The 24602-nt window shown below is 38.7% G+C and overlaps 1 protein-coding gene across 2 annotated transcripts in view; it reads right to left on the bottom strand.

Annotated features, from left to right (window-relative positions):
- Positions 1-366: 366 nt before the first annotated feature.
- Positions 367-24602, bottom strand: part of LOC124621934 (E3 ubiquitin-protein ligase TRIM33) — a 131610-nt gene continuing 107374 nt past the window's right edge. Inside the window, exon 15 of one of the 2 annotated variants that reach the window (XM_047147442.1) lies at positions 367-2780. In XM_047147442.1, the coding sequence (XP_047003398.1) occupies positions 2619-2780 (162 nt within the window). In that variant the 3' untranslated portion in view covers positions 367-2618. The remainder of the gene's footprint in view (positions 2781-24602) is intronic. The other variant, XM_047147443.1, reaches the window with a different exon arrangement.

Here is a 24602-nt window from a genome sequence, read left to right as displayed (position 1 = left end):
CACAAGAGCTGAGTATATGTTACATGAATGATTTGCCTACTAGGATCCAGAGAGTTACAAACCAAGCAGCCACCAACCGATATAATCTGCAAAACAAAATTGTCTGTTGTTATTACAGAGTGTCTACAGCCATTTAGTATTACTAGTAATGCTGGGGCAGTTGCCATTCTGTCAATGCAGGAAGCTGAAAAGAATTTGTAAAGGCATTGATGGATATGTTATAATCAAAAAGTGGCTCTTCCTTTGGCTGTGTAAGTCTTCACAAAGGTAGGGGCTGGATCAGGTTGTAGAGGTGGGGTCTGTGAAAGTTTGGAAATGGGACAACTCTGGTCTATTACAACAGTAAATGAATAATAAAAAAGAGACTGGTAAGAAACATATGACTTATATTTTACTGGTCAGGACAGCAATTATAAATCAAACATCTCAGAGAAATAAACTTTCCTCTATGAAAGTAACATACTACAATTTCTTTGTTTCACGACTTAATGGATCACTCGATGTGATCATATAAGTTAACTGGCAGTGACAACTGACTAAGAATTCTATATTCACATTTATGTAAGTACTACAGTTTCCATACAATTTAATCCTGTGTACATGCAGCAGACATGATGATGTATAACATCTTCATACTGAAGATCCTGTAGTGGAAACTGGGAGCGCTGTACGATAATGGGTGTTCTTCGTCTAACACTTTCTTACTGATGCAAAATGCACAAAATTAAACACTGTGTGCAGCCCATAACAAGAAACAACTGTTTCTTATCTCATTTGAATAACACGACAAATGTTATTTTCCTTTGTACAAGAAATCAAAGATTAAAAGTATATTTCATTCTGATCTAGACTCTGATTCACAGGGAGAACAGTAAGAACCTCTTTCCCATTATAAGTAATGATATACAAGTGAGCTAACAAAATGAATAAATTATGTTATCGTCTAAAGCCACAAGGATACTATATAACATGCTACTGAAAGTGTTGCTACTTTTAAGATACTTCTAGAACTACCGTATGAACTGCAACACTGATTACGTTACAAATCTGTAACTCAGAAACCTATATGCTTTAAAACTGGCATACAGTACTGTATATATGTCATCTATACAAAAATTGTTCACTGTGAAATGATAAACATATGTGGACCATTTCCAAAATTAATATCACACAATTCTGTAACAGTAGCATGACAGCAAAACAATTTATCTATATACAATGCTACAGTTAAACAAACTAATCTCTTTAACATATGATTTTGTATACTGTTATCTTTGAAAATATAATAATATAGCTGCTGTAACATAATTCTTGCCATTACAGCAACTCTCCAAAAAGTGATACACTTCATGAAAAATGAGCCATTACTCTACTCTTGATACAATTTTTCTAAAAGCCACTATATAATGCAATTACGATGCCATGTTTTGTGTGCTGAATACCTTGCACACAAACAGTTTATATATGTTACCTTTGTCATTACTGAATCTACTTCATACAAATCCACTGAACCTACGCTTACTGACAGATTATGTAATCTCTTGTATATTTTCAGTTTCATGTTATTTATACTTATTGCTTTAGGGATTAACAAAGGACACTACTACTCCTATGAAAGCCTATTGTATAAAAGAAATAGGCAACAACAAAACATACTTCACTTAAAAGTATCACAATATGTTTTAAAAACAATTTGTTATCAATCTGTGAAGAACAAATAGTACAATTTTGAATGAGACACTAACAAAAAAGATTTACTGTATTGCAATGTTCAAAGCACTTAGCTTTAACGTAGCTCAGGGTAGGAGGGCAATGCTAAAACGTGCTGGGATGGTAGCCATCAATGTCCTTACATTATATACATTACAACATGCACAAATGCACATAAATAACCACCATAGTGATAGTGGTTTGGAAAAAAAATTTGTACGAGATTCATTTATTTGCAGAGTGCTATTTCCTACAAATATTACAGAAGTATATTCCAACAGAGAACTCCAGATGGCAAGACATATTTCAATTATCATACAAGTTATACTATAACACGGACAAATTGTTTAACATTGGTAGTACATCACTTCATAGTCAGTCAACAGCGACAGGGAATATATAATGCTTCTTGAAACATATTCTACACCGTGTAAGTTGGGGAGTGAGGGAACTATGGAACAATCGAGTGTACAACTCCCAATTAAATTTAACATACAAACAAACTGTTTCACATTAACGACATTTTACATACACATAACAACTGACCAATGGAGCTATTACAGCAGTACCATCAGAATAGAATCAGGGAGAAAATACACATAAGCGCTTTTTTTAAAACATAAAATGGTATTGCTACAATACTTTAAAAGTAGTCACTGATATCAATATCACTACTGAGCAAATTCAGATTGGTCAAAAATGAAATGCCCAAGTTTTAGTGTTCAACAAATTCACTAAAATGGCTAAGATCTGACTGCATGATTCAATGGAAGTCTCCTATACCATCTTGCATTCCATCTTATTAGTAAACCATTCAGCAGTTTATATTATTAGAAATCACGTTTTTGGAGGGCCCTGCTGTAGGTGTGATCAAGCTGAAAACTATATATAACATGCTCAGCGAGCAATCAATCTGATACTATTCGTCGTTGTCTCTTCTGAGGTGGAGATATGCAGTCATCATCAGAGCCTGCTGTTGTATCATATGCATACTGAGGAAGCCACTTCTGCAATAGGCTATCAAAAAATTCTTCTAAAGTTTTTGCATCTTGGTAAACTTGGCTCTCCTTCTGCAAAAGACAAAGAAAAGCATCTCTTCACAATTATTGTTAGGTATTAGTTCCAAATAGTAAACTATAGCAATTTTCTAATATATATTTTTTTCATTTGTACAGACTGACTGCTACACTCTCAAGTTGAGGAATATTCCATTACTGTTAACAAGTATCTTTTACAAGTCACATATTGGTTTTTCAGTTTTGGTTTTCTGATAAATACTATAGATTGAACGTATGAGAGGAAACACACAGATTACAGTTCTCGTGGAAAGATCGTAATCTCAAAAGGGTGTGAAAATTTAGAATATCACATATTCACTATAACCTAAATGTCTGTAAATTCCTCAAGAACATTTTACTGAAGAGACTACTAGCAAATTAAAAATCCAACTCAAATTGTGAAGCATTGGGCCATAATTATGGCATGTTTGGGAAGCTGATACCATCTTTTCTACTGCAGTAATCCTAATTATGTTTACAAACATAGCTAGTGCCATTTTAAGTTGTAAAGATGTGATTAGCAACTGCATAAATAAATGGTCTGTGAGTACATACAAAATGTATCTGCAACTGCCAGAGCCAGACTTCACACAAGATTCTAAGTAGGATACCAATAAACCCTGGAGCAACACTAAGGAGGGAGGATGGTGAGTATAAAGAGTCAGCACATGAGAGGCAGAAAGTATTCCTAAAAGACTCACTTCTGACAATGCGCTCTGCCAGATGATTCAGATCAAGATCCAGTCCTTGTGAGGTACTGGTTAACAAGTAACCAATAGTAGAACTGAGAATCTGGTAAGGAATATATGGAGTTCAACAAAATCTAGTGGACAATGGGAATGTTTCAACTATTCAAGTCACCAGGTCTTTGTTGCAACAAGCAGGAGAGTGATTAATCACACTCTTATGCAGACTGTTTAAGAGTCAGTTTTGGTGCAGTTGTCATTGTTAATACTTGGAGAACAGTGGAAGTTGTTTCCAGTATGGAGCCAGGCAGAATGATCATACAAGGCTAAGGACATGAGACTAATCAATCTGTTCTCCTTTCATCTAAAGACATAAGAAAAACTGGTTAGCATGCACGTTGCAGAAAGAAGGTGAACTGAAGTTTCTCTAAATAAAAACCAACACTCATACTAAACAGACAAATCACACAAAACAGCACTTCATCAACTTGTTGCAAAAGCACTACATTTCCAGGGAATGACACTCTGCATAATCCTGAATACTGTGAGGGCTCGCAGCAATACAAGCTTTGAACCTATGGTAAAAGTCATGGAAGGGCATGACATTAAGACCACCATATCTAGGTAGAATAGGTGGATTAAGACAGTGATGAGAAGAAAAAAGGTCAAAGCCACCATGATAGATGTCAAACTGGTGATAAATACCACTAGAGGGCATTTGCAAGATGGGATCTTGTCTCTGCTACCAGGGAACCTAGTGGTGAATGGACTCATTAAGAACCTAAATGCTGGACTATTTTTGCCAAGGATATGCAGACGATTTAGTCAAAGTAATATTTGGTAAGATTGCAAGAACTGTTAGAATATTGGCACACTGTGCTATGAGTATTGTGTAAAATTGGTGTAGGAAACAGGATTCAAGGGTTAGTATCATTCTTGAGATAGCTTCTCCAGAACAAGTACTGGAATCTTCAGCTCTTCGACGAAATTCCATCAGTAGAGGGAGTCAGAGAAGTACTTAGGAGTAGCCCAGAATGTGAAACTTACAAGCACCATCACAAAAAGAAAACTTATGGGGCTACAATGTGGTGGAATACAATAGCAAAAAAGCTGGCTGCTAAGGAGCTCAGGAAGATGTAGAGATTGGCCTACCTAGTAATAATGAGTGGAATTAGCAACACTCCCACCGCCGAGTTGGATACAACACTACACATGCGCCCCCCTTCTCCAATTACATCACTGGGTTACAATGAAAGCTGCAGTAGAGATCTTTAGGATTTCCAGAATCCCACACTAATATAATGAAAGTGGTAAACATAGCAGTGGTCTGGGAAATGCCAGCTGACTATACAATAACTTACAGCTGCTTCAATAAACCTTTCTATGTAACCATAGGGAGCAGGGAGCATGGAAGGGTGAACCACAATACTGTTCAGCTGATGTAGTCTGGTTTACTGACGGGTCAATAATGGGTGAAAGTGCTGGAGGTGGGGTACACAGTGTGCAGCCTCAACTGAAGAGTACAGTCTCACTAAGGAGGCTGCTGTGGTATTCACAATCAGAGTATGCACAGAGGAAAATCTACATAGGCATTACAAGGATTGTAACATCTACATTCATTCAGACAGTCAAGTAGCTGTGAAATCTGTGTCAGCCCCTGGAATAAGATAAAGTATCACTGCAGAACATCATGAAATTTTTGTGAGGCTAGGGTAAAGCAACAGTGTAAACTTGCTGTGGGTTCCTAGTCACTCGGAATTAGTGGTTATGAACAAGCTGTTAGGATGGCCAGGGCATGCACTATGACTCAGTCAGTTGGACCGGAACTTACCTCAGCCATCATTAAGGCAAAAGTAAAATCTAAATTAAATGGCCAGATCAGGAGGTACATTAGAACAGTGGACTAAAACCCAAAAACAATCATGACAAGCAAAATGCCAAAATCATGTTTTAAAAGAAGTTCTGTAATCCTGGGCTTGAACAGCAGGCATATTAAACTCTCATTAGGTCTAATAACTCGCCTGGAAACTTCAGGAAACACCTGCACATGATGGCTATAGAGAAAGGAGCTCTAAGTGCAGTCTATATGTTATGGGGGACGAAACACATTACATTTAATCTTTCAATGTGATGCACTGGAAGCCAAAAGACAAAATATTTTAGCCATAATTCATGAAGAAACTGTGGCAAGCAAAGATGTATTAAAAATACTCCTACAACTCTTTAAGTGTGCTGGTTGTCTTTTCTAGAATGGCAGAGAGATACTACATAATAAACTCAGTCTCAGTGCAGGCAACAGGGTGCTAGGACCACCGTTGTTTTATCTACCTGGTTAAATCAAATCAAACCAAACTAAATCAGTCACCTGCTCAAATATTTTTTGTTCCTTCTTTAACAATCCATAGCCTAACAACTAATAAAAATTTAACAACATATACAAAGACATGGAAGCACACATCGCCGCTGTCCCTCCTCCTCACACGCACACATGGGGCGGAGGGAGGGAGAGGGGGAGGGGGGAGGGGGGGGAGGAGGGGGCGGAGAGAGAGAGAGAGAGAGAGAGAGAGAGAGAGAGAGAGAGAGAGACTTCATTGCCTTTCTTTAGAGGGAAATCATGCTTACAGACAAATTTATTATGGTCAGATCTTTGTTTCAATACAAGAGAGATACCAGCCACGTACTACTTCCACATACCACTAAACAGTCTGTAAATTACACAGAAATGATACGGATAAGCAAACCCACATAACATAACATTTGAATTGATCTTTTGACATGGTGACTGGTTTTAAATGCGTAACCCAACAAAACAAATTTTGAATTACATAGAGCCCACACAACACAACAGTTGCATGTAAATAAAGAACTGACATTTTGTTATACATTCACTACAAGTTTTTCATGACTCCAACACTTCAATATAGTAAGAACTTATCTATTATAAAGCAGTATACTATACACTGGTAGGGTTACAGGACATCAGCCAAACACTGATAATGTAAGCCTCAACACTTTGTGCATAATGTAAGCATGTATCAAAATGAAACTAACAAGCCTGATCCTAGTTTGGCAGTTGATAAAAAAGAGAAAAAAAGGGATAGAATGCAAGGACAAATACAGCATCTCACTTTAAGTACTCTAATAAAGCCCAGTAATCACATTTTTAATAGAGAACAGGAGTGTAAGAATGGATTCTTAAATAGAAACACAAACCTATTCACTTTTCTGGATATTCTGTAACATGCATTATTTTTCTAACTTATTCAAGTCATACCATTGTGACTGGCAATAATTTCTTTTGTTTTAAAAATAACTGTTCTCTGTTACACTTCTCTTGCTTTGTTTTTGCTGCCACCAAAACACACAGACATATACTTATGCAAAACCCCCCCCCCCCCCCCCCCCCCACACGTGGGAAAAATATATCTGAAAACAAAGATGATGTGACTGACCAAATAAAAGCACTGGCATGTTGATAGACACACAAACAAACACAAACATACACACAAAATTCAAGCTTTCGCAACCAACGGTTGCTTCATCAGGAAAGAGGGAAGGAGAGGGAAAGACGAAAGGATGCGGGTTTTAAGGGAGAGGGTAAGGAGTCATTCCAATCCCGGGAGCAGAAAGACTTACCTTAGGGAGAAAAAAGGACAGGTGTACACTCGCGCGCGCACGCATACACACATATCCATCCGCATATACACAGACACAAGCAGACATTTGTAAAGGCAAAGAGTTTTCCTTTACAAATGTCTGCTTGTGTCTGTGTATGTGCGGATGGATGTGTGTGTGTGTGTGTGTGAGCGCGCGAGTGAATACCTGTCCTTTTTTCCCCTTAAGGTAAGTCTTTCCGCTGCCGGGATTGGAATGACTCCTTACCCTCTCCCTTAAAACCCACATCCTTTCATCTTTCCCTCTCCTTTCCTCTTTCCTGATGAAGGAACCGTTGGTTGCGAAAGCTTGAATTTTGTGTGTATGTTTGTGTCTCTATCAACATGCCAGCGCTTTCGTTTGGTAAGTCACATCATCTTTGTTTTTATATATATATATATATATATATATATATATATATATATATGTATATATATATATATATAAAAAAAGAAAGATGATGAAACTTACCAAACAAAAGCGCTGGCAGGTCGATAGACACACAAACAAACACAAACATACACACAAAATTCTAGCTTTCGCAACCAATGGTTGCCTCGTCAGGAAAGAGGGAAGGAGAAGGAAAGACAAAAGGATATGGGTTTTAAGGGAGAGGGTAAGGAGTCATTCCAATCCCGGGAGCGGAAAGACTTACCTTAGGGGGAAAAAAGGACAGGTATACACTCGCACACACACACATATCCATCCACACATACACAGACACAAGCAGACACAGAAAATGTCTGCTTGTGTCTGTGTATGTGTGGATGGATATGTGTGTGTGTGCGAGTGTATACCTGTCCTTTTTTCCCCCTAAGGTAAGTCTTTCCGCTCCCGGGATTGGAATGACTCCTTACCCTCTCCCTTAAAACCCATATCCTTTTGTCTTTCCTTCTCCTTCCCTCTTTCCTGACGAGGCAACCATTGGTTGCGAAAGCTAGAATTTTGTGTGTATGTTTGTGTTTGTTTGTGTGTCTATCGACCTGCCAGCGCTTTTGTTTGGTAAGTTTCATCATCTTTCTTTTTAGATATATTTTTCCCACGTGGAATGTTTCCCTCTATTATATATATATATATATATATATATATATATATATATATATATATATATATATATATATTCTGAAGCCTGTAAACCAATAATCACAGTACACATTAAAAAAAGAAAAGCCTATCCCCACCTGATTTCAGTAGGGACATCTAAAACACTAATACATACATGCATTTCCCATTATTCATGAATAATGCACAAGCTTTCAAAGAATGCATTGATATGCTGTTGCATTGAAAGCACTCTCCTACTTCCAACACTTGTACCATTAAAAGACAACAGATAAATAGCTTAACCACCTGTTAGTGCAATAAAACAAGTTCTGTTGAAATGTAAGACTTTTTTTTGGGGGGGGGGGGGGGGGGCAGAGTAGGTTAGTGGAAATCAGTGAAGTGTTACATTAAGCACATGCACAAAATCTAAAATCCATTCATACTGTCCAATAAGGTAACATCCAGTAGTTTTACTGCTTGCTCTGCCATGGCAAGTCAAATGTGATTTCACCTTTTAATTGTGGAGGTAGAAATTGGAAATTATGATGAATATAACAAGAGTTTCACCTTTTAATTGTGGAGGTAGAAGTGGGAAATTATGATGAATATAACAAGAGTCTACACACACCTCCCAAAATGTCAAACACAGTCTGATGCTGTAATCAGGCAAAGAGGTCGGCACTGCAGAACAGTGTAGGGAGTATCAACAAAAAAGTGAATACACGGACACTTAAAAATTGTGATATGGTGAAGAAAGGGATGCTATTTCAAGAGAAACTCTTCCTGAAGTTTTTCACAGAAGCAATTAAATTAATGTTAATTCCTGGACTGAAGTAGTTACTGACCACTGATTCATACTCATCAAATATGATGCGATGGTAATGAGCATAGCTGGTTATTGAGATAGTATTCCGGGATACTTACAGTTGAGAAATTTACACCTTAGAAATAAACAGTAAAAAATAATCTAAGCACTGTGTCACAGATAGTTGTGTAACCCAGACCTTAAATAGAGAAAAAAATGTAGATGGCAAGTGTGAGATTCATACGAATGATGATACAAGAAATACCTTGCAGAACTGTGGAACATCAATATACCATTACTGGTCAACGTTAACTAACGAAGTAAAACACGTTGGTGTAGCCACTTCAGAAGAATAGAACACAAAACAGAACTATATGGTGGTACTTTACTTAAACATAAGAGGTAAAAAATGATAATTAGGGACATTACTTACATTTGCGTGTTGGTGAAGTCAAAAACAAGACAGAGACGGCGAAATTTAGGAAATATCTAAAACAAATAGAAATGCTAGAACATTAGATGGTAGAGTGGAAATGCCTGATAATGGGTACATATTTACCTTCTCATTCTTTTTCCAGTCAGAAGTTGAGACACAATGGATTTGCAAAACATTTGCATCTACAAGTCATGGAATCCAGACGACAAAAATAAATAAAGATAGAAAACAGTTCATCGTGATGAATGTGTGAAGAGTAGATTGGCAGAACATGGGTTAATTAGTGCACCTGCACAGATCTTATATTAGTAGTTTTGACTGTTTGCTGTAAGAATCTGGTGTATACAATTTGGTAAGCAATCAGGTTGGAACATTAAACTTATTTAGATGACATTACATATAGTTGGATCACTGGGAGACTACAGATTGGCCATATCATAGTTAAGGAGACCTTGAGTCGATTGCCACATACACTGCTATTTTGTGGATGTGGGAAAAAATCTAGGAGTAAGGAAACACTCAATGACAGCCTTCACGCAGTCAACTATGGGCTACAAAATAATGTCTGTGCTATTTTCTTGTTTCAAGTGCCTGAAGGCATCTAACAAAATTCTTGCTCTGGCCTGACCTTTTGGCAGCCTCTCAGTCACACATCCCTCTGGAAGCTCAGTTACCTGTGCCTTCACAAGAAGGAACCACAGTTGGTGTTGTAATGAGTGAGCCTATGAAAAGTGGGGCAGTATTCTTGTTCACAGGTCAATCACAGTTTACTGTGGAGTATGAATTCCTCACATGAGTATGTGGCATGCCACCACCCATGTCACAATCAACTAATATTGTGGAATGCGACAAAAATGAAATAAAACTTTCCAGTGCCTGAAAGATTCACAAAAAGGCAGTGAATCACTTGCATTTGTATTTCACTTCTACCATGCAAATGAATAATTCATTCACCATGCACAAACCTTCAGTATATGTTTGCAAAACAAAAGCAACAGAATAGGCATGATGAGATGGCTTCATCAACATAATAACGAACAGCTTGAGTTAAGGATGCAAATATGTACCTCTAAGTAGTTTGTTCATATCTACTGTAGGCAGCCTAGGTGGCTTACTATCATGCCTACACTGTGACAAAATTTAAATTAAATTTTGAAAAAATTATAAAAAGTTTAAAAAATTCAAGCTGTTCAGTTTTCAAGAATTCAACCGACACTTCCGATACATTTTAAAAAACATTCATTTTTAGTAGTATTACTTGATTGAAGTCTTAATGTTATTCCTTTACAGAAAGTGTCAATACTGATAATACAAGCAATGAATGCATATGTTAAACTTTACTGACTACACTTTGCCTCTCGTATAAATTCTCCTCTCGTCACATGAACATAGAAGTATAATAAGTAGTGTCGCAGTCAATGAATGTGACCATAGCACTCAATTCATTATGTGGGGAATGTTTGTAGAATATACAGGCCAAATACCAGAGCCCATAGTCTTTACGCAAACAATTTATCTGAATAACAGAAGACAATATTATGAAATGGATAGTTGCTACTCACCAGATGCTGAGCCACAGATACGCACAACAAAAAGACTGGCAGAAAGTAAGCTTTCTTCGGCCAACAAGGCCTTCATTGGAAACAACCCCCCCTCCGCACACACATGACCACAGTCTCTGGCTCCTGAGGCCTCTGCCAGTCTTTTTGTTGTGCCTATCTGCACTGTATGGTGAGTAGCAAACATCATTTTCATAATATTGTCATAGTCCACTCTGCACTTTCCATTGTTGAATAACAGAAGACATTTGTTTCCAAGAAAATACAAAACATTATTTCCATGAAGTTTAATAAGATGACTGACTCTGTTAACAGATAGTCCTATCACACAGAACTACACATAAACAGCGAATCAATGTGTACATGCTGTATAACTGTCGGTAAATATGACCCTGAATATGAAACTCATAACTTCATAATTTCATTCAAGTCAAAACTGAGCTGTATTTAAGGGAAAAAATCGATTTTTAACCAAATATGCCTTCCAACATGCGCCAGACTCTGCACCGGAACAAAACTTTCTGACAGACTCCCTCTTGCATAATAAAACAAACGTGTACATGGAAAAACAATAAACCATATGCTGATTCTTAAGTCTACATTTTTGTGCAGAGCAATAGTTAATTTAGATTTTATTACTTCACTAACAATTAGAGTTTTGAAATGAATCAAAAATATTTGTCCTGACAGTATGAAGCACTAAATAGATTATGCTCACCATGAAGAATGCATTGTAACTTTTCAAATTATAACTACTGCCAAGTTAATGCTTACTGTTGAACCCTCTCAGTGAGCAGCATTAGAAACAATCCTGTTTTGTGCATGAAACTTCAATGGGGTCTCAGAACTGAATGCAGAATGTATGGCATGTATTCTACGGAACATGATTCATTGGTTTCCTTAGTCCCATGAAACCACTTATGGCTCTTGAGGTCCATAAAATGTGCCTTTGTCAGATGTGTTATAATATCTGAAGATGGCTAGTCTCACATAGGGTACAAAAAGGAGGTACTGAGTTGACTAGTGAGGATCCATACATATACAGGGCATTTTCTCATGGGACATATCTTACCAACAAATATACTTACTCAAATCAAGTTGGTGTGTCCCTAAAAAGCCACTTGGGGACTGTCTGTATCTCTTTTTGTAATTCTAATTCTCTACAAACAATACATTCCAGCATTATAATGCATCACACCATAGTGGACAAAATGCCCCCGCCCCCCCCCCCCCCAAACAATGACATGATGGAGAGGTCTAAGGGTGAAGTCCCTACACCTTAAAATGCCGGAAAAATGTGGTCAACTATGAAAATAACATGGTCCAATACATTATCTATAAGTATTTTGTTACTTCATGAATCAGTGTAAGTTAACATTGCTGTACTTTATCAACTGGGTTCTCTAAAATAATAACTACCTATTCCACAACTTCTGCCCGAGTAGTGAAAAGCTAAATCTGTCCTCCTCTTGCATGCCCCAAACCTGCCCCCCCCCCCCCCCCCCCCCCTCAATCCCACTTCTTTCCCCTATTTATTACTCATGTAACTTTGTGTCCGAGTTCTACAGGTATTTTCAAAATTATTTCCCAGCTAATACAAGAGTTCAGTGTTGAGTATAATGAAGAATTTTGTGGTATGAAACTCTCTCAGCCAGAACCCTTGTTAGTTACCACATTTTTAAAGCAGAAGCATTGTTCCTTTTAACCAATAGAGTAGCATAATATGAGCCCCTTTTGTAAAAGCCATAGTCTTCTTGCAGCCATTCCTGTTACATATTGAAAACTAATGCAATTTAGGTGAAATTGGTTATCGACACCAACAAAGATTGCACATAAGCAGCCAAAGGTAAGTGGTCTTTAAACAGCTATGACTGCAATATCTACCACCACATTGCAGTTGATAGTTTTTTCATGGCAATTAAACAAGACCTTTTTCCAAGCTAGAGCAGCAATATAGCAATATGAATGTCAGCTGCTTACCTTTGATGAAACCGCATTGAGATACACATGAAACGAAACAATAAAAATATTTGAGTGTACACACGTATGCATGACACAGACTTACAAAAATTCTCAAATGACTGTTGATTAATAAGAAATTTCAGAAAAACTAGAGCAATTCCATGCAACTAGAACTGATCATTATTTTACAGGTGTGTACTGCAAAATTAAACAGAAGTGGTAACATCAAAAAGTAAGTGATAACTTTTATGAAAGTAAGAGACTCTTCACATGACTGTTACAAAGTAATATTCTATGACACAAATGCAGTGAGTAGTAACCATCTGTAATCTGGATGCATGACTGCATTTTTGTCTCATTAGGTATCTAGTCCACAAATTTCAGTTTTGTGTATTGTATTATGAAAACAAATTGCGCACTACTTGGAAAAACTATAAAGCTGACATTTTGTGTAACTCTAAAATTGAATCTCTAGTAATTGTTTCATGCACATCTATTGTCCTTAACTGCAAAATTAAGACATCAGTCAGATGAAAATTGAAATATTCAAAGCAGTTGTTGATAATTTAGTTTGGTGTCACTTTAAAGACCAATCTTCTATCTTTGGTCTAAAAAAATTCTCAGTGAAAATAATATATAGGGATTAATGGTAATGAAAATTTATATAATTTATTTAGAAATATCTTTAGTTGATTTTTTTCCAATTTAGAAGTGAATCACACTATGCTGATCTGAAGACAATGGTGCTATCATGTTAATGATTTTTCTCTCCTGTGCAGTAGAAAAATTACATAGTTATCAATGAAAGAGACAAACTGTGGATGTTCAACAGGATTAATTTGTTTTTGAACTGATTTTGTGCTTAGAAGGCCATATTCAGGTTATTATCTTATTATCCACCATAATTACACTCTCCACTGTCTGATAGAATAGCTCCTGGTATAATGCAGCTAATATAAATAAAGTATTGATTTAGCAAGTGCGAGCAACAAGAATACTGAGCAAAGTAGATAATCACTTATGTTGCAAAGTTCTTTTCCATGAACTTTGAACTCCTACGCGCACTTTCCCATACATTTTCTTCTAAATGATATTTATAGCTGATGATTAACGTCAGTTTCAGATCAAATGTGATTAACAAAATTACAATATAAGACACAGAAATGATTTTTTATACGATGAACCTGTAATTTTTTAACAGATTCACAAGAAAAGAGAGATTTTATCTTACATGTCAGAATAAAATATTTGATTATCTAAATCCAAAAGTTGAAAACTCCTGTTAACAGTGTAACAGGAAATGAAATTTGTGGCAAAAGGACCTTTTTCTTTCATCATGACAATATTAAACAAGAACTAGTAGATAATCAGCAATAATGTTCTACCAGTGGTCTTTCTCTTGATTTTCCAAGCTCATTTAAAGCTCCTCATGCACAAAGAATAAATGACAGTGAATGAGTGAGAATTCTTAACACAGTGTACAGATGTAGTTCCTGAAGCAGATTCTCTTTGTAAACAAAACAAAACAGTATGATAGTAGGGATTCCTGGAGAACTTACCCCCCCCCCCCCCCTCCAAGGAGCAAATAATGTGATCTGGAAAAACCACTAGTCAATAACAATTGGATCAGCCTTTGGCACATCCACTACCATAAATGGGGGAATATAGCATAATGATAATGATAATAATAATAATAATAATAATAATAACAGTAATCACAATAGTAAACTCTGTGTGTGTGAGTAAATGACTGAACTTAGAACAGGTTACATACAAAAAAATTAAAAGTTATTGCCTGTTGCTCTTTTTCTTCACCACTCTCTAAGATTTCTGTTGGTTAAAGTGTCAGTTTCTCACAATATTATGAAAAGAATAGTTGCTACTCACCATATAGCAGAGGTTTTGAGTCGCAGATAGGCACTATAAAAAGACTGGCAGAAACTAAGCTTTCAGCCAATAAGGCCTTCATGGGATATAGACACACACACACACGACCACAGTCTTTGGCAGCTGAAGCCACACTATGAGCAGCAGCAGCAGCAGCAGCAGTGCATGATGGTAGAGGCAACTGGGTGGGGGTAAGGAGGAAGCTATGGTGGGGAGGGGGAGGGATAGCAGGATAGGAGTGGGTGGTGGTAATAAGCTGCTGGACAGTGTGCAGGGACGAGGTGGGGAGAGGGAGGGCAACTAGGTGCAGTTGGGAGGTTAGTCGGAGGACAGGGGTAGCAGAAAAGGAGAGAAGTAAAATGACACCCACTGTGCCCAAGAAACAGCTACACGACCCTGTTGCTGAGCACGCCAACCAACACGACATTCTTTGTTTCAATGACCGCTTCACAGCCTGTGCCTCACAGACACCAGCTTTTCTGAATTGCGCAGGTGGGAACTCTCCCTGCAAGATATCCTATGTTCCTGTAACCCACCTGGCCTCGACTTGGTTACTCATTGTCCTCACCCATCTTGCCCCTTCCCTGGTCACATTCCAGCACTTATACAGTCCTCTATTCCACCAACGCACCCAGTCTCTTTCTCTTTACTTCTCTCCTTTTTCGCTATCCCTGCCCTCCTGCACCTCTTCCTCGCCCTCTGTCTAGCCTCCCGACTGCACCTAGCTACCCTACCCTCTCTCCACCTTGTACCTGCACGCTCTCCAGCAGCACATCACTGTCCCCCACCCCTATCCTACTATCCCCCCCCCCCCCCCCTCCAACCCCAGCTTCCTCCTTACCCTCACCCAGTTGCCTCTCCCATCATCCACTGCTGCTGCTGCTCTTAGTGTGGCTTCTACTGCCAGAGACTGTGGGTCGTATGTGAGAGTTGCATTTGTGTGTGTGTGTGTGTCTACCGTCTATTTTTGACAAAGGCCTTGTTGAGCGAAAGCTTATTTTGTGACAGTCTTTCTGTTGCGCCTATCTGCGAGTCAGGATCTTCATTATATGGTGAATAGCGACTATCCCTTTCATATATTGTTACATTCCACCTTGGATTTTCAATTGTTTGTTTCACATAATAAAAGTAGATGTAATATATCCGGTTCTTGACTTTCTTGTTTCATTGAATATATCCATTCCTCAGTATTTCCTATATGGACCTAATTGTATCAGACACTTTCATTTACTTCAAAATAAGAAAGATGGGAGCTGGTGGGAAAAAACACAACACACATCCCTCTAACAATAACAAAAGTGCTCTCATTTCTGAATATCACTGCCTTCGCAAATGAGAAAGGAAGTAGAATGAGCAGAATCCTACAGTGCACCAGCACTTAGAAACATACTAAAAGTGAACCAACTTAAAACAAAGGAATATGAAGACGAAGAAACAAATACATCCTTAGTAGATTACCCAATTTATCATCAGTTTATTTATTAGACACCACAGTAACTAACAACAGAGAGAAAATTCTATAACCATTTCAAGACTACTTTCCATATTTGCACAGTTGAAGATATGAATAAAAAACACAGATAATTAATAGCGTAAACAATAATTTCTAGAAATAATTCCAAATTATGTGTTTGCAGCCATTCAAGACTTGAAGAAGGTCCATGGAGATGATAGTGATATACAAAAGAAGATAACACAACTGTGTACAGAATATATGCAGAAGAAGCTAATTTTTCAAAATGAGAACAATTTTGTAATTATTCTGCTTCACAAGAAAGCTGCCTCCTCCAACCATTTACAAAGTATTCACCAAAATTATTGCGCACCACATAGAGGGGGGGAAAAAAATTGATTTTGTAAGAAGCCAGTCGTCCTCTGAAGTGGATATATCTGATGGTAGCTACTGTTGCCTTTGGTGTTGGGTGTTCTGAATCCATATTTAGCATGGGTTTTTTGAATGATAATCTTTATTTTGATAGATCACACGTGAGTAGGTCACGGAAATAGCCAATATCCTGTTGTTTCCTTTACTATTTGTCTCTGATGTTCCACTTGCTCATCAGATACCCAGTGTGGTCGCTGTTAATGAAATAAGTTATCCTTGAACATCTTGTAAAAATTCCTGGTGTTATTTTTGAAGTCCTGTTTTATATCCATAAGTGAAACATAAGATCGGTTTGTTTCTGCGAATTATTTTGGAGGCTTTTCCTGCATCTTTAGAAAAGTCTCCCAGCTTTCAGTAGTTCTACGTCTATTCGGATCTCCGGGCGGGGACTACTCAGGAGGACGCCGTTATCAGGAGAAAGAAAACTGGCGTTCTACGGATCAGAGCGTGGAAAATCACATCCCTTAATCGGGCAGGTAGGTTGGAAAATTTAAAGGGATATGGATAGGTTAAAGTTAGATATAGTGGGAATTAGTGAAGTTCGGTGGCAGGAGGAACAATACTTTTGGTCAGGTGAATACAAAGTTATAAATACAAAATCAAATAGGGGTAATGCAGGAGTAGGTTTAATAATGAATTAAAAAATAGGAGTATGGGTAAGCTACTATAAACAGCATAGTGAATGCATTATTGTGGCCAAGATAGACACAAAGCCCATGCCTACTACAGTAGTACAAGTTTATATGCCAACTAGCTCTGCAGATGATGAAGAAATTGATGAAATGTATGATGAGATAAAAGAAATTATTCAGGTAGTGAAGGGAGACGAAAATTTAATAGTCATGGGTGACTGGAATTCGAGAGTAGGAAAAGGGAGAGAAGGAAACATAGTAGGTGAATATGGATTGGGGCTAAGAAATGAAAGAGGAAGCCGCCTGGTAGAATTTTGCGCAGAGCATAACTTAATCATAGCTAACACTTCGTTCAAGAATCATGAAAGAAGGTTGTATACATGGAAGAACCATGGAGATAGTAGAAGATATCAGATAGATTATATAATGGTAAGGCAGAGATTTAGGAACCAGGTTTTAAATTGTAAGACATTTCCAGCGGCAGATGTGGACACTGACCACAATCTATTGGTTACGAACTGTAGATTAAAACTGAAGAAACTGCAAAAAGGTGGGAATTTAAGGAGATGGGACCTGGGTAAACTGAAAGAACCAGAGGTTGTACAGGGTTTCAGGCAGAGCATAAGGGAACAATTGACAGGAATGGGGGAAAGAAATACATTAGAAGAAGAACGGGTTTGAGGGATGAAATAGTGAAGGCAGCAGAGGATAAAGTAGATAAAAACAAGAGGGCTAGTAGAAACCCTTGGGTAACAGAAGAAATATTGAATTTAATTGATGAAAGGAGGAAATACAAAAATGCAGTAAATGAAGCAGGCAAAAGGGAATACAAATGTCTCAAAAATGAGATCGACAGGATGTGCAAAATGGGTAAGGAGGGATGGCTAGAGGACAAATGTAAGGATGTAGAGGCTTATCTCACTAGGGGTAAGATAGATACTGCCTACAGGAAAATTAAAGAGACCTTTGGACAAAGGAGCACCACTTGCATGAATATCAATACCATTGATGGAAACCCAGTTCTAAGCAAAGAAGGCAAAGCAGAAAGGTAGAAGGAGTATATAGAGGGTCTATACAAGGGCAATGCACTTGAAGACAATATTATGGAAATGGAAGAGGATGTAGATGAAGATGAAATGGGAGATACGATACTGCGTGAAGAGTTTGACAGAGCACTGAAAGACCTAAGTCGAAACAAGGCCCCCGGTGTAGACAACATTCCATTAGAACTACTGACAGCCTTGGGAGAACCAGTCCTGACAAAACTCTACCATCTGGTGAGTAAGATGTATGAAACAGGCAAAATACCTCAGACTTCAAGAAGAATACAATAATTCCAATCCCAAAGAAAGCAGGTGTTGACAGATGTGAAAATTACCAAACTATCAGTTTAGTAAGTCACAGCTTCAAAATACTAACCTGAATTCTTTACAGACAAATGGAAAAATTGGTAGAAGCCAACCTCGGTGAAGATCAGTTTGGATTCCGCAGAAATGTTGGAACACGTGAGGCAATACTGACCCTACGACTTATCTTAGAAGGACAGGCAAACCTACATTTCTAGCATTTGTGGACTTAGAGAAAGCTTTTGACAATGTTGATTGGAATACTCTCTTTCAAATTCTGAAGGTGGCAGGGGTAAAATACAGGGAGCGAAAGGCTATTTACAATTTGTACAGAAACCAGATGGCACTTATAAGAGTCGAAGGGTATGGAAGGGAAGCAGTGGTTGGGAAGGGAGTGAGACAGGGTTGTAGCCTTTCAACCGCTGTTATTCAATCTGTATATTGAGCAAGCAGTAAAGGAAACAAAAGAAAAGTTAGGAGTTGGTATTAAAATCCATGGAGAAGAAATAAAAACTCTGAGGTTCGCCGATGACATTGTAATTCTGTCAGAGACAGCAAAGGACTTGGAAGAGCAGTTGAACGGATTGGACAGTGTCTTGAAAGGAGGATATAAGATAAACACCAACAAAAGCAAATCGAGGATAATGGAATGTAGTCAAATTAAGTCGGGTGACGCTGAGGGATTTAGATTAGGAAATGAGTCACTTAAAGTAGTAAAGGAGTTTTGCTATTTGGGGAGCAAAATAACTGATGATGGTCGAAGTAGAGAGGGTATAAAATGTAGACTGGCAATGGCAAGGAAAGCGTTTCTGAAGAAGAAAAATTTGTTAACATCGAGTATAGATTTAAATGTCAGAAAGTCGTTTCTGAAAGTATTTGTATGGGGTGTAGCCATGTATGGAAGTGAAACATGGACAATAAATAGTTTGGGCAAGAAGAGAATAGAAGCTTTCGAAATGTGGTGCTACAGAAGAATGCTGAAGACTAGATGGGTAGATCACATAACTAATGAGGAGGTATTGAATAGAATTGGGGAGAAGAGGAGCTTGTGGCACAACTTGACTAGAAGAAGGGATCGGTTGGTAGGACATGTTCTGAGACATCGAGGGATCACCAATTTAGTATTGGAGGGCAGCGTGGAGGGTAAAAATCGTAGAGGGAGACTAAGAGATGAATACACTAAGCAGATTCAGAAGGATGTAGGCTGCAGTAGGTACTGGGAGATGAAGAAGCTTGCACAGGATAGAGTAGCATGGAGAGCTGCATCAAACCAGTCTCAGGACTGAAGACCACAACAACAACAACAACAACAACAACAACAACACCTATACCACTGATTCAGCACTTTGGTTCAGTCCTCCATCATGCTATCACATCAAATGCTTCAGTGACCAACATGGGCATACCCAGCACAAACACAATACAGTACTTGCATAGTGCTCTGCAACGCAAAAAATGTGTCAGTTTAGTAACAACTGGACGACAGTTGGATATTTGATTAATATTTACATTTAGGATGTGTATCTATAGCCATTTGCAATGAAATCTGGAAACTATTTTGCTGTTCGCTATTTTCTTTGTGACCAAAAACACCAGATGGCACCATGATCTAAAAGCTTCCAGCAGTGCTGTATCTTCAATATCAAATGTTTTTTCTCATGTTGCTGCCCAATGGCAATAAACTCGTAAAAAAGTTAATGCAGTAAATATTTGCATGTATAAAAGTCTCATAAAAACTATACTCTCTAAGTTAAGAACATGGTAAATACTAGGTATCTGTGTGATAAAGAAATTGAGTTTCTCAATAATTATGAGGTTTTTTTTTTTTTTTTTTTTTTTTTTTTTTTTTTTTTTTTTTTTTTTGTAAGGATCTGTGCTACATTTCCTCCAGCCCTCCCACTTATATTAAACTGGTTTTCAAACCCCACCCCTCTCCCTAAGTATAGATCCTGGGTGCACTCCAGGTGACCAGTAACTGGGATGAAAGTACCATGAAACCCAATACGTTGCATTGACAAACATATATTGATAAGAAGTTGAGCACTCTTTATGTTTCATACATAGTGAAATGATGGCATTTAAATTGGTGCTCCAATGGTGAGGTGGGTGAGGCAAAGCCAATCAGTTGTGAGGGCAAGAGTTACAATGTTCAGCATCTGCTGCAAGCACTTGCCTGTGTGAGGAAATTAGACCAAGTCAGTTAATTGTTGTGATGTAACAAATGGAATTTTCAGTTCATCAACAAATTGAGTAAAATAGTCTTTTCATTTGTCACCCTAGACACTTATTAATAAAGGAAATAAATTTCCTGAACGGGTCTGCAATCATTGCGGATTTTTGAAAAGCCACGTATATTGCTGAATACATTTCGTTACCCATAATATCATTTTGGCTACTGCCATCATCGGATAAAAACTTAGAATTTCTAAAAGAATATTCAATGTCAGTTTCAATAAAATCCACAAATTTTACCAAATCTACATATTAAATTGAATCTATAGGTTTCATTGAAACAAACAGTGAGTATTGTTTTACAAGTTCTAAGTTTAGATCTTTGATGGTGGTACACTAAACAATGTCATAAACAAATAAAAGCAGGGTGTCTGGGTTAAGCGGATAATAATACACTCCTGGAAATTGAAATAAGAACACCGTGAATTCATTCTCCCAGGAAGGGGAAACTTTATTGACACATTCCTGGGGTCAGATACATCACATGATCACACTGACAGAACCACAGGCACATAGACACAGGCAACAGAGCATGCACAATGTCGGCACTAGTACAGTGTATATCCACCTTTCGCAGCAATGCAGGCTGCTATTCTCCCATGGAGACGATCGTAGAGATGCTGGATGTAGTCCTGTGGAACGGTTTGCCATGCCATTTCCACCTGGCGCCTCAGTTGGACCAGCGTTCGTGCTGGACGTGCAGACCGCGTGAGACGACGCTTCATCCAGTCCCAAACATGCTCAATGGGGGACAGATCCGGAGATCTTGCTGGCCAGGGTAGTTGACTTACACCTTCTAGAGCACGTTGGGTGGCACGGGATACATGCGGACGAGCATTGTCCTGTTGGAACAGCAAGTTCCCTTGCCCGTCTAGGAATGGTAGAACGATGGGTTCGATGACGGTTTGGATGTACCGTGCACTATTCAGTGTCCCCTCGACGATCACCAGTGGTGTACGGCCAGTGTAGGAGATCGCTCCCCACACCATGATGCCGGGTGTTGGCCCTGTGTGCCTCGCTCGTATGCAGTCCTGATTGTGGCGCTCACCTGCACGGCGCCAAACACGCATACGACCATCATTGGCACCAAGGCAGAAGCGACTCTCATCGCTGAAGACGACACGTCTCCATTCGTCCCTCCATTCACGCCTGTCGCGACACCACTGGAGGCGGGCTGCACGATAGTGGGGCGTGAGCGGAAGACGGCCTAACGGTGTGCGAAACCGTAGCCCAGCTTCATGGAGACGGTTGCGAATGGTCCTCGCCGATACCCCAGGAGCAACAGTGTCCCTAATTTGCTGGGAAGTGGCGGTGCGGTCCCCTACGGCACTGCATAGGATCCTACGGTCTTGGCGTGCATCCGTGCGTCGCTGCGGTCCGGTCCCAGGTCCACGGGCACGTGCACCTTCCGCCGACCACTGGCGACAACATCGATGTACTGTGGAGACCTCACGGCCCCACGTGTTGAGCAATTCGGTGGTACGTCCACCCGGCCTCCCGCATGCCCACTATACGCCCTCGCTCAAAGTCCGTCAACTGCACATACGGTTCACGTCCACGCTGTCGCGGCATGCTACCAGTGTTAAAGACTGCGATGGACCTCCGTATGCCACGGCAAACTGGCTGACACTGACGGCGGCGGTGCACAAATGCTGCGCAGCTAGCGCCATTCGACGGCCAACACCGCGGTTCCTGGTGTGTCCGCTGTGCCGTGCGTGTGATCATTGCTTGTACAGCCCTCTCGCAGTGTCCGGAGCAATTATGGTGGGTCTGACACACCGGTGTCAATGTGTTCTTTTTTCCATTTCCAGGAGTGTATAAAATGTAATAGCTTGATACATAATCGAGCTATTTATTGGCGGGTTGCTTTTACAAGTACGGTAACTCAAAATGTTGCTTGTGGCAGTTGGTGCCATATGCAACAATGCATAACTGCTAAAGTCTGTGACACTGATACAATGTCGATTTTTGCACAAGTATGGATGGAGATCAAGTGACGAAGTTCCCACTTACATAACAATCACGAAATGGGGCAAGCAGCTCTGGGAAATTGGGAGTTTGCTTTTGATATTGGGCCATCATGCCAATCATGCAGTTTCAGAGGCTTCTGTTGAATTAATCTGTATGTTCTTCAGCAGATTATCAATCTGACAATCAAGTAGGCAGTTACGATTACCTCATTCTAGAGTACATTATGTCGTACATAAAAATTTGCACATATGGACATACAAACTCCAACTTCATTACAAATACAGATTATATATCTACGTGCTACTAATGGAGCACGGATAGAGGTGTAGTAGGTGTTTAAAAAAAGCCCTTTGAGTTAGATTCACATTCCATAAATTATTTTGCACAATAAATCATAATGTTGTGCAATGAGTCATTATACACTCACAGTGTAAATAAATTTTTTCATATGGTTACATTCTACATTTCTAAGGTCGTTCCTTTTTCCCCTACGTACTACCTTTTACACATCATGATAAGAGGAAGTCTTCTACGGAATAGGAGGAGATGTCATGGAGAAACTTTCTTAGTTTGTTTTCAAATTTTACTTTGCAGTCTGTCAGACTTTTTATATCATTGGGTTGCAGCACTGTGCATCCTTTTCTACACTAAAAACAACCTTAAAGTGGAATAATGAATGTCATTTTTCCTTATGGTAGTGTAATTATACACAGCATTGTTCCTTCTGAACTGTAGTGGATTATTTATAACAAACATCATAAGGGAATAAGTACATTGTGAAGCAGTAGTCAGAATCCCCAGCTCCTTAAACGGATGTCTACAAGATGATTGTGGGTGAGCTCCATATATTATTCTTGCAGCATGTATTTGAGCAACAAAGACTCATTTTCTTAAAGATGAGTTCCTCCAGAAAATTATTCCATATGATATTATTGAATAAAAATATGCAAATTATGTCAAAATACTGATTTGTCTCTCACCATCATTTGCAATCATTGTAAGTGCAAATAGGGTTGAGCTAACTTGTTTTAGGAGTTCCAAAATTTGCTTTTGTCATTTTAAATTCTCACTGATAGGGACACCCAATAATTTTGAAGTCTCCACCCTTCTTATTATTTCCTTACCACATATTGCACTTCTCACTGGCATACTACTGCTAGATACGCAGAACTGCATATTTGGCGTCTTCTTAAAACTGAGGGTGAAACCATTCTCAGAAGACCAGTCAGTGATACTTTTAAGAAATTTGTTTGTGACTTCTTCTGTTCCTGTATGTATGCTTGGACTGATTCCAATACTAGTGTCATCTGCAAAAAGGACTAATTCTGTTTGTTGTGTATTAAACAGAAGATTGTTTACATGTATCAGGAACAACAGTGGACCTAAGATTGAGCCTTGAGGAACCCCATGCAAGATTTCTCCTGACTTGGAATTATATCCCTGGACTATATTGGCTGAATTACTAAGTCAACTTTCTGCACCATTCTGGTTAGATATGACATTATCCGCTGGTTAGACAGTTCATCAATCCCACAAAACTTCAATTTATCTATGCGAATACTGTGATTCACACAGTCAAATGCCTTAGACAGGTCACAGAAAATACCAAGTGGCAGTATCTTATTATTTAATGTTTATAAAATCTGGTGAGTGAACAGGTAAGTAGCATTTTCAGGAGAGCAACCATTCTGAAATTGTTGAGGATATTATTGTTGCTAAAATGAGGTGCTGTTCT

Source organism: Schistocerca americana, chromosome 7 (genome assembly GCF_021461395.2).
Source record: "Schistocerca americana isolate TAMUIC-IGC-003095 chromosome 7, iqSchAmer2.1, whole genome shotgun sequence".
NCBI lineage: Eukaryota > Metazoa > Arthropoda > Insecta > Orthoptera > Acrididae > Schistocerca > Schistocerca americana.
Note: the sequence above shows the minus strand (reverse complement) of the source record. Positions and strands in the feature narration are given on the sequence as shown.